This window comes from Heptranchias perlo, chromosome 1 (assembly GCF_035084215.1).
Source record: "Heptranchias perlo isolate sHepPer1 chromosome 1, sHepPer1.hap1, whole genome shotgun sequence".
In the NCBI taxonomy this organism is placed as follows: Eukaryota; Metazoa; Chordata; class Chondrichthyes; order Hexanchiformes; family Hexanchidae; genus Heptranchias; species Heptranchias perlo.
The window spans coordinates 102282357-102297359 of NC_090325.1; the positions used below are offsets into that span (position 1 = coordinate 102282357).

The 15003-nt window shown below is 44.1% G+C and overlaps 1 protein-coding gene across 3 annotated transcripts in view; it reads left to right on the forward strand.

Moving 5' to 3' along the window:
• Nucleotides 1–15003, forward strand: part of anapc4 (anaphase promoting complex subunit 4) — a 95680-nt gene that overhangs the window by 37382 nt on the left and 43295 nt on the right. For all 3 annotated transcript variants that reach the window (XM_067989108.1, XM_067989127.1, XM_067989118.1), the window contains exons 11-12: nt 4559–4645; nt 13435–13499. In XM_067989108.1, coding sequence (XP_067845209.1) covers nt 4559–4645; nt 13435–13499 — 152 coding nt within the window. The remainder of the gene's footprint in view (nt 1–4558; nt 4646–13434; nt 13500–15003) is intronic.

Genomic DNA, 15003 nt, shown 5'->3' on the forward strand with positions numbered 1-15003 from the left:
ACTGTAGTAAAATTTCCTTACTCTTGTCCCTCAACCCACTTGTAATAAAGGCCAACATGCCATTTGCTTTCCTAATTGCCTGCTGTGCTTGCATACTAACTTTTTGTGTTTCTTGTACAAGGACACCCAAGTCTCTCTGGACACCAACATTTAATAGTTTCTCACCATTTTAAAAAAATATTCTGTTTTTCTATTCTTCCTACCAAAGTGAATAACCTCACATTTCCCCACATTATACTCCATCTGCCACCTTGTTGCCCACTCACTTAACCAGTCTATATCCCTTTGCAGACCCTTTGTGTCCTCCTCACAGCTTACTTTCCCTCAGTATGGTGATTGGAAAGATTGTCACTTTGCCATTGAATAATTAATATTGCTTTCTGTTGTCATCCAGGACCGTCACAAATTCAAGAAGAATGTGGTGAGATGGAAAACATAGATTCCTCAGAGGACCTCATTCCTTCTGAGGGTGCATCATCACAGGACATACAGCCATGCACCAAGCAGATACTGGCATTTCAGTGGGCCCTATTAGCCAGATAGTTGGTTTGTCACCTGTTGATGCACCACTCAAGTGAGCACGAGCTGACACTGGTGGCAGGGGTAGCTGTGGAGAGTCTGCATCGGAGGATGCACTCCTCTCCAAGGTCTGCTCAGCTGGACACAGATGCTGAACCCCGGGGCCATTGTTGAGAAGGAGAATGATTGAGGTACAGATTAATTTTGCGATGTACTGGAAAAAGTGCCATGCACACTATCCACAATAGCGGAGCGGGTGGAAGAGTCCAACTCCAACACTAGTGGATTGGTGATGCAGGTAAGTGCGAGAATATAATGGAGAGAGTGGCAGCCTCCATTGAGCTTCAAGCACGGCTCTCAAATGAGCCTATGCAGGCCATGACAACGGCTGTGCAGACTTTGGACGCCAACATGTCTACCGCCTTAAGCAGGCTGACAGATACCTTATCTGTGGCCTCACAACGTGGCACAATTGTTCACCAAACTGTTAACCAGCAGTTTGGCGCTGGCCCGGGAGAGGGACGATGGCGAAAGCGGATATGGAAGTGGAGACTCTACTCAAAGCGCTCCCATGTCTCACCCATTGCCCCCCCCCACCTTCAACCAGTACCCGAAATGTTGCCTCCTCTCCCGATGGCCGAGTCTGTCCCTGTACAGGTACAGGTGGAGCAGTCTTTGGCGGGGCCATAACGGGCTCCAAAACCCAAAGGCCATAGGTCAAGAGCATCTCAGCAGTCAGGGCAGTATTTGATAAGCCTTCCACTACCTCCACAGGGGATGCACCATGTAAAAGAGGTGGAAAGCATACATTTAAGCAATTGTAGTTCACCAAGGATATGCACAAGGGTGTGTGAAGAAATGTTATGTTGCTAATTTATCTTTTTTTTAAATATTGGTGCAATAAATATTTTGATTATCAGCACTTCCAAGTCTTGGACATTATTGCGTCCCAAATGTGAAGTCGCCCTTTCATTTGCTTCGTTATGAATGCCAATACATGTCAGGACCCATTGGACGGGTTGAAGGGCTGTTTTGTGCAAAGGGTGGGTGGGGAGGGGATTGATTGTAGCGTTGGTGGTGGTTGTTCCAGGTGGCCTGAGTATCTCAATTTCTTTATTTTGCAACTCTCGTTATGAGAATCTGTTAGAGAAGAGGACATCCCTGGCATCATGGGCAGCCATGTGCATGGCGGGTCTGGCTATGGGTGCCCCCTCTTCATTTTCCTCCTTCTCATTGTCCTCGTCCTCCTCATCCGCTTCCTCCTCTTCAGTGTTGCCACCAGCGGAGGATGTTTGACGAACTCCGTCGTCGTCCTCCACCTGTAAACCTCTCTGTTGCGCTATGTTGTGCGGGACGCAGCACACCACTATGATTCTGGACACCTTCGCTGGTGAGCACTGAAGGGCTCCACCAGATCTATCCAGGCACCCGAAGCACAAGATCAACATGCCTATGACTTGCTCAGTGACACACCTGGTGGTCCACTGTTGTGCCTTGTTGGTGGGGTTCCTCACGCAGTTGTCATGATCTACGTCTGCAGGGGATATCCCATGTCTCCAATGAGCCAGCCCTTAAGTCTGTCCCCTGTCTGGAAGAGGTCTAGAATGTTGGACTGGCGCAAAATGAATGAATCATGACAGCTGCCAGGGAATCTGGCACACACCTGCAGAAATCTCTTCTTGTGGTTCCACACCAGCTGCACTGGTGGAGTGATAGCCCTTTCGGTTTATGAAGATCCTGGCTCATGTGGTGGTCCTCAGATTGCTACGCATGTGCAATCGATTGCGCCCTGCACCTGTGGGAAGCCAGCCAGAGAGATGAAAACCACTGCCCACTCAGTCTGGATGATGTCGTCGCAGGGGAATTTCACGTAGTCGGATGCCTTGGCAAACAAGCCATCCGTCACCTGCCTTATACATTTATGTACAGACAATTGACACACCCTGGAGATGTCACCGGTGACACCCTGGAAGGTTCCGGAAGCGAAGAAATTGAGGGCAGTGATGACTTTAACTGTGACTGGCAATGCGTGGCCATCAGGTCCAGCCGGGAGCAGCTCTTCCTGAAGGAGGCTCCAGATGTCCACGACCACCTGCCAACTCAATCTGAACCTGCGTAGGCACTGATCCTCAGAGGCCCAGGAAGATCAGCCCCTGCCTGAATACCCTGTCACGTGGGTAGTGCCTCCTGCACATCGACCCCTCTGCTGGTCCCCTCACTGCTGTTCTCCAGGTCCTTATTGCACACCTCTGTCTTGTGCACCAGCAGATCCCACCACAGCACGACAAGGCTGACTTGGATGTTCATTTTCCTCCTCCTCAGATGTCCTTTGGTATACATCCATTGCACCCCCATCCTGATCTTGTCAGTCTGAGAGGCTCTAACGTCTTCCTAAAGCTGCCTCATCAAAGAACTCTCAGCCTCAACACGAGAAGAACTCTCAGCCAAACGTTTGCCTGAGTGTACTGAGAGACCAGCGGAAATCCTTGAACTTTTATTGAGATGTGTCAATCACAGGTTTAAAGGACCAAATCAACTTCAGCATGAACCTTGCCTCCGTTTCACTGGTGAGTTTGAGAAGCCATGGGAAACCCGTGCAGGTAAGGTAAAATTAGTTTCAGGTTCAGAATCCACAAAAAATTACCTACCGTAAGTATTTGAAGTAGGTAAATTGCCCCTTTATCCGCCCACCGGCATTTACAGGGAACCTGACTTCTGGATTTCGGATGTGCGCACACATCCAAACATCCCTGGGTTAAACCCAGAAGTGGGCATGTTGGAGCCGGGTTGCGGTCCCGCTGTTGAAATTTACAATTTTGACTACCCACCCGCCCCCAGTCCACCTGTTTTTGGGGGTTAAAATTACCCCCTTAGCAGCAGTGGGGGAGGGGAGGCAAGTAAACCATTTAAACATTAAAAAACACACAAAACTGTAGAAATTTTAAGATCTATAAATATAAGATTGCTTTTGCAGTACGTACTTGTAAGTGAAGTTAAAATCTTAAAAATGGAAAGAGAAAGGGTAAAAGAGAAGACCATATTGCTTAAAACTTCATTTTAGAATTATAAAGTTTATTATATTAATAAAGCTACTCCTAGAGAATCCATAATGGCCCAATAGATAAATTCATTATTTGTGTAGTACTGAACCTTACAGACCATACAGACCAGGGTTCAATTCCTGGTCTGTGCTGAAAAGCCACTGCAATTGGCCTCCGTGCTTCTGGCCCACGGACGAGGCAAAAAAACCATCAGCTGGGATTACTGCTCCAGATCAGTATCCATTCAGTCTTTCTGAAAAGTGCAATGTATGTATGTCTGGTTACAACAGGATTGGGTTCTGCAATGATAGCTTCCCACTGTTAAGTAGCCTCCTTACATACAATGCCAAGGTTAATGCATATATAATGATCACTTGGATGAGGTAACATTCAGGAAGCTACTCCTAACATCAGAGCAGCTTTATTACTGTAATATTAGGATATGTTCATATTTATACAGCACAAGTTAAAATCCTGAAAAAATGATCAACATGCTGGCAGTATAAGGGTCAAGTGCTGTATAATTTACTTAATGTAATTGTGTTTTGGACACCTGTTAGAATTAGCACCATTTGCTTAAGAAATAGTTAATCTTGACAGGCTTTTTAATGGAGGTGGAGAGGTGAAACTAGATCCAAAGTTTTTGCCTTGGTAAAATGCAGGTCATGGCATAGACTGTAATTTCAACACTGGAACTAGAAGATATCATTGTGAATACAAGCCTCAGCTTGCCTTTGTTCAGAGTCTTTTTGGTCATCTGTGAGTGGGAGTTTCTGGCAAGGAAATCAAAGAGCAATATTAAGAAAATACACAGAGTAACCCAGTGGATGACCTGCACTGGCCCCTGGACAGGCAATATAATGGCAAAAAATGTAAAAGTTACTAGATTGGATATTTTAATAAAGTGATAAACTGTTATTAAAAAAAGTTAACCTTGGTGGTGTTCACCATCATTTCTTTATAGTTATCTTTTTTGTTCTTTTTTTTTAAACTGATAGTACCAAAAGCTGTCTTTGGCCTGCATGTGTGAAGCCTGGGAGGATATTTTAATGCAAATGGACTTAAGACTGACAAAGTTTGTACAGGTCAGTAGTGGTGTAAATAATAATTATATTTTAGTTGTGCTATGTATTAAATTTTGTTTCTAAAATTTTCTGTAGTACCTACAGTGAAAATCATGTCCTTTAACAGTTTTAAGAACATAAGGAATAGGAGCAAGAGCAGGAGTAGGCCATACAGCCCCTCGAGCCTGCTCCTCCATTCAATAAAATCATGGCTGATCTTTGACCTCAACTCCCCTTTCCCGCCCGATCCCCATATCCCTTGATTCCCTTAGAGTCCAAAAATTTTCAGATTTTAAAATGCATTAATTAACTCTAGGACTAGCCTTGCATTTTTGCTTCATGTCCAGTTTTTCAATGTATGCAAAAGTGCTTACATCTTTGCTAAGACTGCCTTCTACTTTGCTACAACACTGCACATTTCTGTTGCATTGGTACAAGACAAGACAGCAATTTTGATGCTGAAGGGAGTACCTTTATGTACTATTATATAGAATAATGGAGGAGAGTATTTGCAAGGAAAATAATTTCATCAAAGGGAGTTCAGATAGCATAAATTGAGAAAGAGAAGCTTAATATAGACTGGGCAAATCAAATTGGCAAAAGTAGATTGGAGGACGAGTTCATGGAATGCATTCAAGACAGTTTTCTAGAACAACATGTTGAGGAACCAACTAGGGAACAGGTCATTTTAGATCTAGTATTGTGTAATGAGACAGGGTTAATTAATAATCTTATAGTTGAGGATCCTCTGGGGAAGAGCGATCATAATATGGTAGAATTTTATGTTAATTCCGAAACTAGGGTCTTAAATTTAAACAAAGCCAATTACGTAGGTCTGAGGGGTGAGTTGGCTAAGGTAGATTGGGAAATTAGATTAAAAGATATGGTAAATAAGCAATGGTGAACATTTAAAGAAATAGTTCATAATTCTCAACAAATATACATTCCATTGAGGAATTAAAAACACCATGGAGAAAATGATCCATCCGTGGCTAACTAAAGAAGTTAAGGATAATATTAGATTAAAAGAAGAGGCTTATAGTGTTGCCAAGAAATGTAGTAAGCCTGAGGATTGAGAAAGCTTTAGAAACCAGGAAAGGATGACCAAAAAATTGATAAAGAGGGAGAAAATAGAGTGTGAGAGTAAACTAGCAAGAAATATAAAAACAGATTACAAGAGCTTCTACAAGTATGTGAAAAGGAAGAAAGTAGCGAAAGTAAAAGTGGGTCCCTTAGAGGCTGAGACAGGAGAAATTATAATGGAGAATAAGGAAATGGCAGAGACGTTAAACAAATATTTTGTATCTGCAAGTAGGAGACACAAAATACATAACCAGAAATAGTGGGGAACCAAGGGTCCAACGAGAGCGAGGATCTTAAAGTAATTAATATTAGTAACGATAAAGTACTAGAGAAATTAATGGTACTAAAAGCCGACAAATCCCCTGGACCTGATGGCCTACATCCCAGGGTTCTAAAAGAGGTGGCTACAGAGATGGTTGAAGCATTGGTTGTGATCTTCCAAAATTCCCTAGATTCTAGAATGGTCCCAGTGGATTGGAAGGTAGCAAATGTAACGCTGCTATTCGAGAAAGGAGAGAGAGAAAAAACAGGGAACTAAAGGCCAGTTAGCCTGACATCAGTCATCGGGAAAATGCTGGAATCCATTATTAAGGATGTGGTAACGGCACGTAGAAAATCAAAGTATGATTATGCAGAGTAAGCATGGTTTTATGGATGGGAAGTCGTGTTTGACAAATCTATTAGAGTTTTTGAGGGTGTAACTAGCAGGGTAGACAAAGGGGAACCAATGGATGTAATATATTTCGATTTTCAAAAGGAATTCGATAAGGTGTGACACAAAAGGTTGTTACACAAGATAAGGACTCATGGGGTTGGGGGTAACATATTAGCATGGATAAAGGATTGGTTAACGGACAGAAAACAGAGAGTAGAAATAAATGGGTCATTTTCAGGTTGGCAGGTTGTAACTAGTGGGGTGCCACAAGGATCAGTGCTTGGGCCTCAGCTATTTACAATCTATACTAATAACTTAGATGAAGGGACCAAGTATAATGTATCCCAGTTTGCTGATGATACAAAGCTAGATGGGAAAGTAAGCTGTGTGGAGGACACAGAGTCTCCAAAGGGATATAGACAGGTTAAGTGAGTGGGCAAGAAGGTGGCAGGTAGAGTATAGTGTGGAGAAAAGTGAGGTCATTCACTTTGGTAGGAAGAATAGAAAAACATAATATTTTTTAAATGGTGAGAAACTATTAAATGTTGGTGTTCAGAGGGATTTGGGTGTCCTTGTACACGAAACACAGAAAGCTAACAAGCAGGTACAACAAACAATTAGGAAGGCAAATGGTGTGTTGGCCTTTATTGCAAGGGGTTTGGAGAACAAGAGTAAGGAAGTCTTGCTGCAATTGTACAGGGCTTTGGTGACACCACACCTGGAGTACTGTGTACAGTTTTGGTCTCTTTACCTAAGGAAGGATATACTTGCTTTAGAGGTGGTGCAACAAAGGTTCACCATATTGATTCCTTGGATGAGAGGGTTGTTCTGTGAGGAGAGATTGAGTAAAATGGGCCTATACTGTCTGGAGTTTAGAAGAATGATCTCATTAAAACATAAGATTTTAACAGGGTAGATGCTTGAGAGGCTGTTTTCGCTGGCTGGAGAGTCTAGAACTAGGGGGCATATTGTCAGGACAAGCGGTCGGCCATTTAATACTGAGATGAGGAAAAGTTTCTTCATTCAGAGGGTTGTGAATCTTTGTAATTCTCTACCCCAGAGGGCTTTGGATACTGAGTCATTGAGCATATTCAAGACAGAGATCGATAGATTTTTGAACTCTAGGGGAATCAAGGGATTTGGGGATGGGCGGGAAAGTGGAGTTGAGATAGAAGATCAGCCATGATCTTATTGAATGGCGGAGCAGGCTCAAGGGGCTTTATGGCCTACTCCTGCTCCTATTTCTTCTTATCTTCCTAATGGAAGAGCTTTTCATTATAACAGCATTGTTGCCCTGTATCTCCAAGGCATTCAAAGACTAAGTCATTGCACCCACTTACTATTGTAGATGGTCATGTAGAATACCTGCACTGTGACATCAAAACATGATGTGTCAGCTTGCCAAATATGCCTTGGCCTGCACCTATAAAGACCGTTTGAATTGAATGTTTTGTTTCCTCCTGTAAAATAAAATTAAGGAAAATAAATCCTGAGAAAAAAAATCTTGGAAATGCTTCTGAAAGACTAGGAGAAAGGCATTGATTTACTGGAGAAGTGTCCCCTTAATCAGAATATTCGAGCTTCTGGAGGCATTCAATACTCAGATTGCCCAGAGCTTGAACACAGTAGCTCCGGATGTCCCTGCATCCAGGATGGAGCCTTTTTTCTGAATCTTGGAAAGCCCCTACAACATGGCTTTCATTGGATTTGCTAAGTCCACCTCCCTGTGGACCACTGCCCAAGGAGTTTGAGATGAATTGTGAAAGCAATATGGAACTAGGGCCAAAGTAATTAGAATTTAGTGATTCTGCTGCATCTCTACAGAGACCCTGTTTACTAATTCAGCAGTCATGTTTCAGGTTCTCTCCCGTCATAGTAAGGTGACTATGCAGGACATGAATTCTGTATTGTTCAAATGTGAGTCCAAGCATTTGAACTTCCTGGGCAAGCAAGAATTTCTGTTTATCAAGTCCATTGGGTTGGGTTCGCTCATCAGCAAATATCACAGCTTCAGGCTATGTTGAAAATGCTGCAAGATCTTCTTGACAACTAAATCCTACACAAACTCCATTCCCTCGCCACTGATTCCATTTGCCTCCCCAGCCACAATCTCAGGCTTAACCAGACTGTAATGACCATATACTCCCTCACAAAGACCGTCTATATCCACCTCTGTAATATAAACAGGAACTGCTGGAAATACTCAGTAGGTCAGGCAGTATCTATGGAGAGGAAAACCAAGTTAAAGTTTCAGGTTGATGACCTTTTGTCAGAACTCACCTCCGTAACATTGCTCGTCTCTGCTCCTACCTCAGTCCATCTGTTGCTGAAACCCTCAGCCATGCTTTTGTCACCTCCAGACCGTACTATTCCAATGCTGTCCTGGACTCCACTCTACATTGGCTCCTGTTTGACCAAACCTGCATTTTAAAATTCTCATCCTCGTGTTCAAATCCCTCAAGACCTCGCCCCTCCCTGTCTCTGTAATCTCCTCCAGCCCTACAACTTTTTAAGAACTTACTTTCTCCAATTCTGGCCTTTTACACAACCCCCACTCCCTTCGCCCCACCAGTGGGGATAATCCTTCAGCCATCTAGGCCCTAAACTCTGGAATTTCCTCCCTAAACCTCTCTGCCTCTCCATCTCTCTCCTCCTTTAAGACCCTCCTTAAAACATACCTTTTTAATTAAGCTTTTAGTCACCCCTCCTAATTTCTTCTTTGGCTCAGTATCAATTTTTGTGTGGTTATGTTCCTGTGAAGCATCTTGGGATGTTTTCCTATGTTAAAGGCGCTATATAAATGCTAGTTCCATTGATTGAGGACCGTTGGGAATTTGCAGCTTTTCCAACTTCCTTTAACAAGGATGGTACTTTTGTCTTGTAACTGCTGGAAGCCTTTAAAGAACACCAACAGTGGTTAAAGGTGATTACTATGACCAACATGTGCCAGTCTGCCCATCTGATTACTGCAAAGTTTCTATTGCTGTGTAATAGCCTATACTGCAGGCGGTCCATCAACAGGACTTGAGGACTGCTGTGGTCGGATTTTTAAAAGGAATGAGACTGGAACCACTTGCATGATTGAGAGTATAAAGGTCTTGAGAGTAGGACAATTTCAGTGATTTTAAGCCCACCCCCCCCTCCTCCCCGCTGGATGATGGAGCTAAGGTACAGAGAAGGGGAGTAGGGAAAAACCAGGGAACTACAGGCCAGTGAGCCTAACATCAGTGGTAGGAAAATTATTGGAAAAAATTCTGAAGGACAAAATTAGTCTCCACTTGGAGAAGCAAGGATTAATCAGGGATAGTCAACATGGCTTTGTCAAGGGAAGATCATGTCTGACTAATTTGATTGAATTTTTTGAGGGGGTGACTCGGCGTGTGGATGAGGGTAACGCAGTGGATGTGGTATACATGGATTTCAGTAAGGCCTTCGATAAAGTCCCCCACAGGAGACTGGTCAAGAAGGTACGAGCCCATGGAATCCAGGGTGCCTTGGCACTTTGGATACAAAACTGGCTTAGTGGCAGATCGTTCACCTGAGGAAGGAGGTAGCCTCCGAAAGCTTGTGAATTTAAAATAAAATTGCTGGACTATAACTTGGTGTTGTAAAATTGTTTACAATTAGTGGCAGAAGGCAGAGGGTGATGGTCGAAGGTTGTTTTTGTGACTGGAAGCCTGTGGCCAGTGGGGTACCACAGGGATCGGTGCTGGGTCCCTTGCTGTTTGTGGTCTACATTAATGACTTGGATATGAATGTAAAAGGTATGATCAGTAAGTTCGCTGATGATACAAAAATTGGTAGGGTGGTAAATAGTGAGGAGGATAGCCTCAGTCTGCAGGACGATATAGATGGGTTGGTCAGATGGGCGGAACAGTGGCAAATGGAATTTAACCCGGAAAAGTGCGAGGTGATGAACTTTGGAGGGACTAACAAGGCAAGGGAATACACAATGAATGGGAGGACCCTAGGCAAGACAGAGGGTCAGAGGGATCTTGGTGTGCAAGTTCACAGATCCCTGAAGGCGGCGGAACAGGTAGATAAGGTGGTAAAGAAGGCATATGGGATACTTGCCTTTATTAGCCGAGGCATAGAATATAAGAGCAAGGAGGTTATGATGGAGCTGTATAAAACACTGGTTAGGCCACAGCTGGAGTACTGTGTGCAGTTCTGGTCGCCACACTACAGGAAGGATGTGATCGCTTTGGAGAGGGTGCAGAGGAGATTCACCAGGATGTTACCAGAGCTGGAGCGCTTCAGCTATGAAGAGAGACTGGGAAGATTGGGTTTGTTTTCCTTGGAGCAGAGGAGGCTGAGGGGGGACATGATTGAGGTGTACAAAATTATGAGGGGCACAGATAGGATGGATACTAAGGAGCTTTTTCCCTTCGTTGAGGGTTCTATAACAAGGGGACATAGATTCAAGGTAAAAGGCGGGAGGTTTAGAGGGGATTTGAGAAAGAACTTTTTCACCCAGAGGGTGGTTGGAGTCTGGAACTCACTGCCTGAAAGGGTTGTGGAGGCAGGAACCCTCACAACATTCAAGAAGCATTTGGATGAGCACTTGAAATGCCATAGCATACAAGGCTACGGACCAAATGCTGGAATATGGGATTAGAGTAGACAGGGCTGATGGCCGGCGCGGACACGATGGGCCGAAGGGCCTCTATCCGTACTCTATGACTCTATGACTCTCTATGAGAAGCAATCTTCATCCAAAGAGAAAGCAAAGCTATATGAAAGGTCAGTAGTTTTTAATATGACTTTCTACTTAGAAAGTCTGGGCGCTACATTGGGCCACGTACCGCCCCTTGTGTACTCCCAAGCCCTGAAAATGGCGTCCGAGATTCATGCGCACACTTCCAGCGTGACGTGTGCAGGATGCCATATTGGTAAAGGCGTTTGCGCAGGTGCACCTAACAAACACTGGCAGCAAGTAAAGTAGGGAGATTATGACCTAAATCAGTGTGCAACGCTGATTTAAAGGACCATGATGTGGAGATGCCGGTGATGGACTGGGGTGGACAAATGTAAGGAGTCTTACAACACCAGGTTAGAGTCCAACAGCTGTATTTAAAATCACAAGCTTTCGGAGGCTTTCTCCTTCGTCAGGTGAGAAGGAGAAAGCCTCCGAAAGCTTGTGATTTTAAATACAGCTGTTGGACTATAACCTGGTGTTGTAAGACTCCTTATATTTGATTTAAAGGGACCACTGCTATATTGGAACTCCTCACTCCAGCCAATGTCCTGTCTTTACCTCGGACAGCTGAACAGATCATAAATGCCATGGAGGACCCCCCACCAGCACTATTTAAAGGGATCATGCAGGAGTTACAGGTTTGTTGCTGGATTATTGCTTCTGGCTGCTGATGCATTAGCACTTATTTTTGGAGGTCTCCTATACTTGAATACTAGGACTAGGGGACATAGCCTAAAAATTAGAGCCAGGACCTTCAGGAGTGAAGTTAGGAAACACTTCTACATGCAAATGCTGGTAGACATTTGGAACTCTCGTCTGTAAATGGCAGTTGATGCTAGCTCAATTGTTAATTTGAAGTCTGAGATTGATGGATTTTTGATAACCAAAGGTATTAAGGGATATGGGGCTAAGGTGGGTATATGGAGTTAGGTCACAGATCAACCATGATCTCAGTGAGTGGCAGAACAGGCCTGAAGGGCTAAATGGCCTACTCCTGTTCCTATCTTCCTATGTTCTGATAATAAAGTTTCATTACTCTGCAGGGCTTAGGCTGGCTAGTGGACAGGCAACACCAAGGGCACTGGCGGAGTGGAAGGGGTGGGACAGAAATGCTGTCATCCTGAGAGTGGACAGCAGATTCATGTTCCATGGAGCCACTGCCACTTGCTGCCTCCTGTTATGCGCCACCTTCTCCTGCATGAAAGCAGGAAGTGTGTCTCTGGGTGTCCTGCCAGATGTTTGGGTGATGTGGTTGTCATGGTTGAATAGCTGCCGGTGTTTGTGAGTTGTGGGTGTGCGGCTTGCAACAGTGGTAATGTGTGAAGGTGAGATGAAGCATCTGATTGGAAGAATTGAGTACTGGTTGAAAGAGTTTGTTGGTAGGTGGGTGATGGCGGGTGTAGTGTGTGGAGCAGTGGATGCAGCTAGTGGTACAATCAGTCGGATATGCCACTTAACAGTTGAATTCGTGTCAAACCATTGAACTGCATCCATGTTCGTGGTGCTATGCTGCTGGCATTGACCTCGTCCCCTAAGGCCTTCCGCTGTCTCGGGACCATATGTCTGTAGAGGTCTCTTGCCCCCTTGCAGATAAAGGATGTCCCGCCTTCTGTCCACCTCTGGCACCAAGACTTCTAATGCATCACCAGAGGATCTTGGTGCATGCTTTCTCGCAGGCCCGGTACACACTCAGATCGCAAATTGGTGGGGTCTGGTGTGTAGATTGGAGGATGTGGGATGTAGTTGTGAGCAACCTTTAATCAATATTTTAAAATAAATCAAGTTTTTAAACATAAGGAAGGGACCTGCATCTGTGTTTTACATGTGCGATGTCTGATCTCTGTTCAGACCCTTATCTTATATTTTGAAAATATAAGAGTCCTGCAAATTTTGATTAGCCAAGTTGTTGCTCATTAACAATTCTAGAGTTCCTATCATCTCCATGCTTCACTGTATTGCAGCACAGATTCACTTCATCATTGACTTCCACCACTTCCTGTAGCCACAGTGCACCTCCCCTTTAAGAGATGCAGGCTGCCTTTAAGTGGTGCTAGCCACTCCCGATATCTGGGCCCTCTGCTGGTGCTTGCAGCCACTCAACAACAGAACTAGTGTTGGCTGCACCTCAACGACGGATGCGGGTTAATAGTGCACCACGATCCCAGCGCCCATTTTCGGGGGTTAACTAACTTAACCCCCTGTGAGTTTATCGCAGACATACTTTGGGTAATTTGTTGAATAACATCCAAAATGTGTGTTTTAATATTATCTTCCATTATTTTGAGCTCAGAGGTGGGGGGCGGGGGGTAGGGAGGGAGTCTCTGGTGTGAAATTATATATCACAGAATCTTCAATTTTATATTTTTGTTTCAGGAAAAAAATACAAAAACTTCAGTGCAGGAAGAATTCATGCAACTGCTGATGTGGGGTAAAGCTAGGTAGGTTTGTTGTGGCAATTTGCCTCATGAACATTTTAACAAACTCTCTTATAATGGCACATGAATGTTCATGACAATTTGGTTGCCAGCCACATTAATATTAAGATTGAGTACATGTGGAACAATCTTGTGATTTTTAAAAAAGATGATTAGATAAACCACTGTTTCAGTATCTTTTGTATGTAAAGGTTTTGTGTATAGCATGTCCATTTCAATACATGACTTGCTATGTCTATTTCCATCATGGGTGGGTGTCAAAGCTCTTAAAATTACTTGTCTTCATTGTTTTATAGCTTCTTTGTTTATAGCTTTTATTTGTATATTTTCTTTTGATTTGCCTATTCTGCCCAAGTGATCCCATTGACATATATAAGTGACCTGGACTTGGGTATAGAGGCTATAATTTCAAAGTTTGCAGATGGCACAAAACTCAGAAATGTAGTAAACAACATGGAGGATAGTAATAGACTTCAGGAGGACATAAACAGACTAGTGAAATGGGCAGACACATGGCAGATGAAATTTAATGCAGAGAAATGTGAAGTGATGCATTTTGGTAAGAATGAGGAGGCAATATAAACTAAATGGTACAGTTTTAAAGAGGGTGCATGAACAGAGAGACCTGGAGATAAACGCACACAAACCTTTGAAGGTGACTGGACAAGTAGAGAAGGCTGTTTTTAAAAAAAAAAGCATACATGATCCTGAGCTTTATAAACAGAGGCATAGAGTACAAAAGCAAGGAAGTTATGCTAAACCTTTATAAAACACTGATTAGGCCTCAGCTGGAGTATTGTGTCCAATTCTGGGCACCACATTTTAGGAAGGATGTCAAGAGGGTGCAGAAGAGATTTACTGGAATGGTACCAGGGATGAGGGACTTCAGTTATGTGGAGAGACTGGAGAAGCTGGGGTTGTTCTCCTTGGAGCAAAGAAGGTTAAGAGAAGATTTGATGGAGGTGTTCAAAATCACGAAGGTTTTTTTTTATTCGTTCATGGGATGTGGGCGTCGCTGGCGAGGCCGGCATTTATTGCCCATCCCTAATCGCCCTTGAGAAGGTGGTGGTGAGCCGCCTTCTTGAACCACTGCAGTCTGTGTGGTGAAGGTTCTCGCACAGTGCTGTTAGGAAGGGAGCTCCAGGATTTTGACCCAGCGACGATGAAGGAACGGCGATATCGTTCCAAGTCGGGATGGTGTGTGACTTGGAGGGGAATGTGCAGGTGGTGTTTTTCCCATGTACCTGCTGCTCTTGTCCTTCTAGGTGGTAGAGGTCGCGGGTTTGGGAGGTGCCGTCGAAGAAGCCTTGGCGACTTGCTGCAGTGCATCCTGTGGATGGTACACACTGCAGCCACAGTGCGCCGGTGGTGGAAGGGGTGCCAGTCAAGCAGGCTGCTTTGTCCTGGATTGTGTTGAGCTTCTTGAGTGTTGTTGGAGCTGCACTCATCCAGGCAAGTGGAGAGTATTCCATCACACTCCTGACTTGTGCCTTGTAGATAGTGGAAA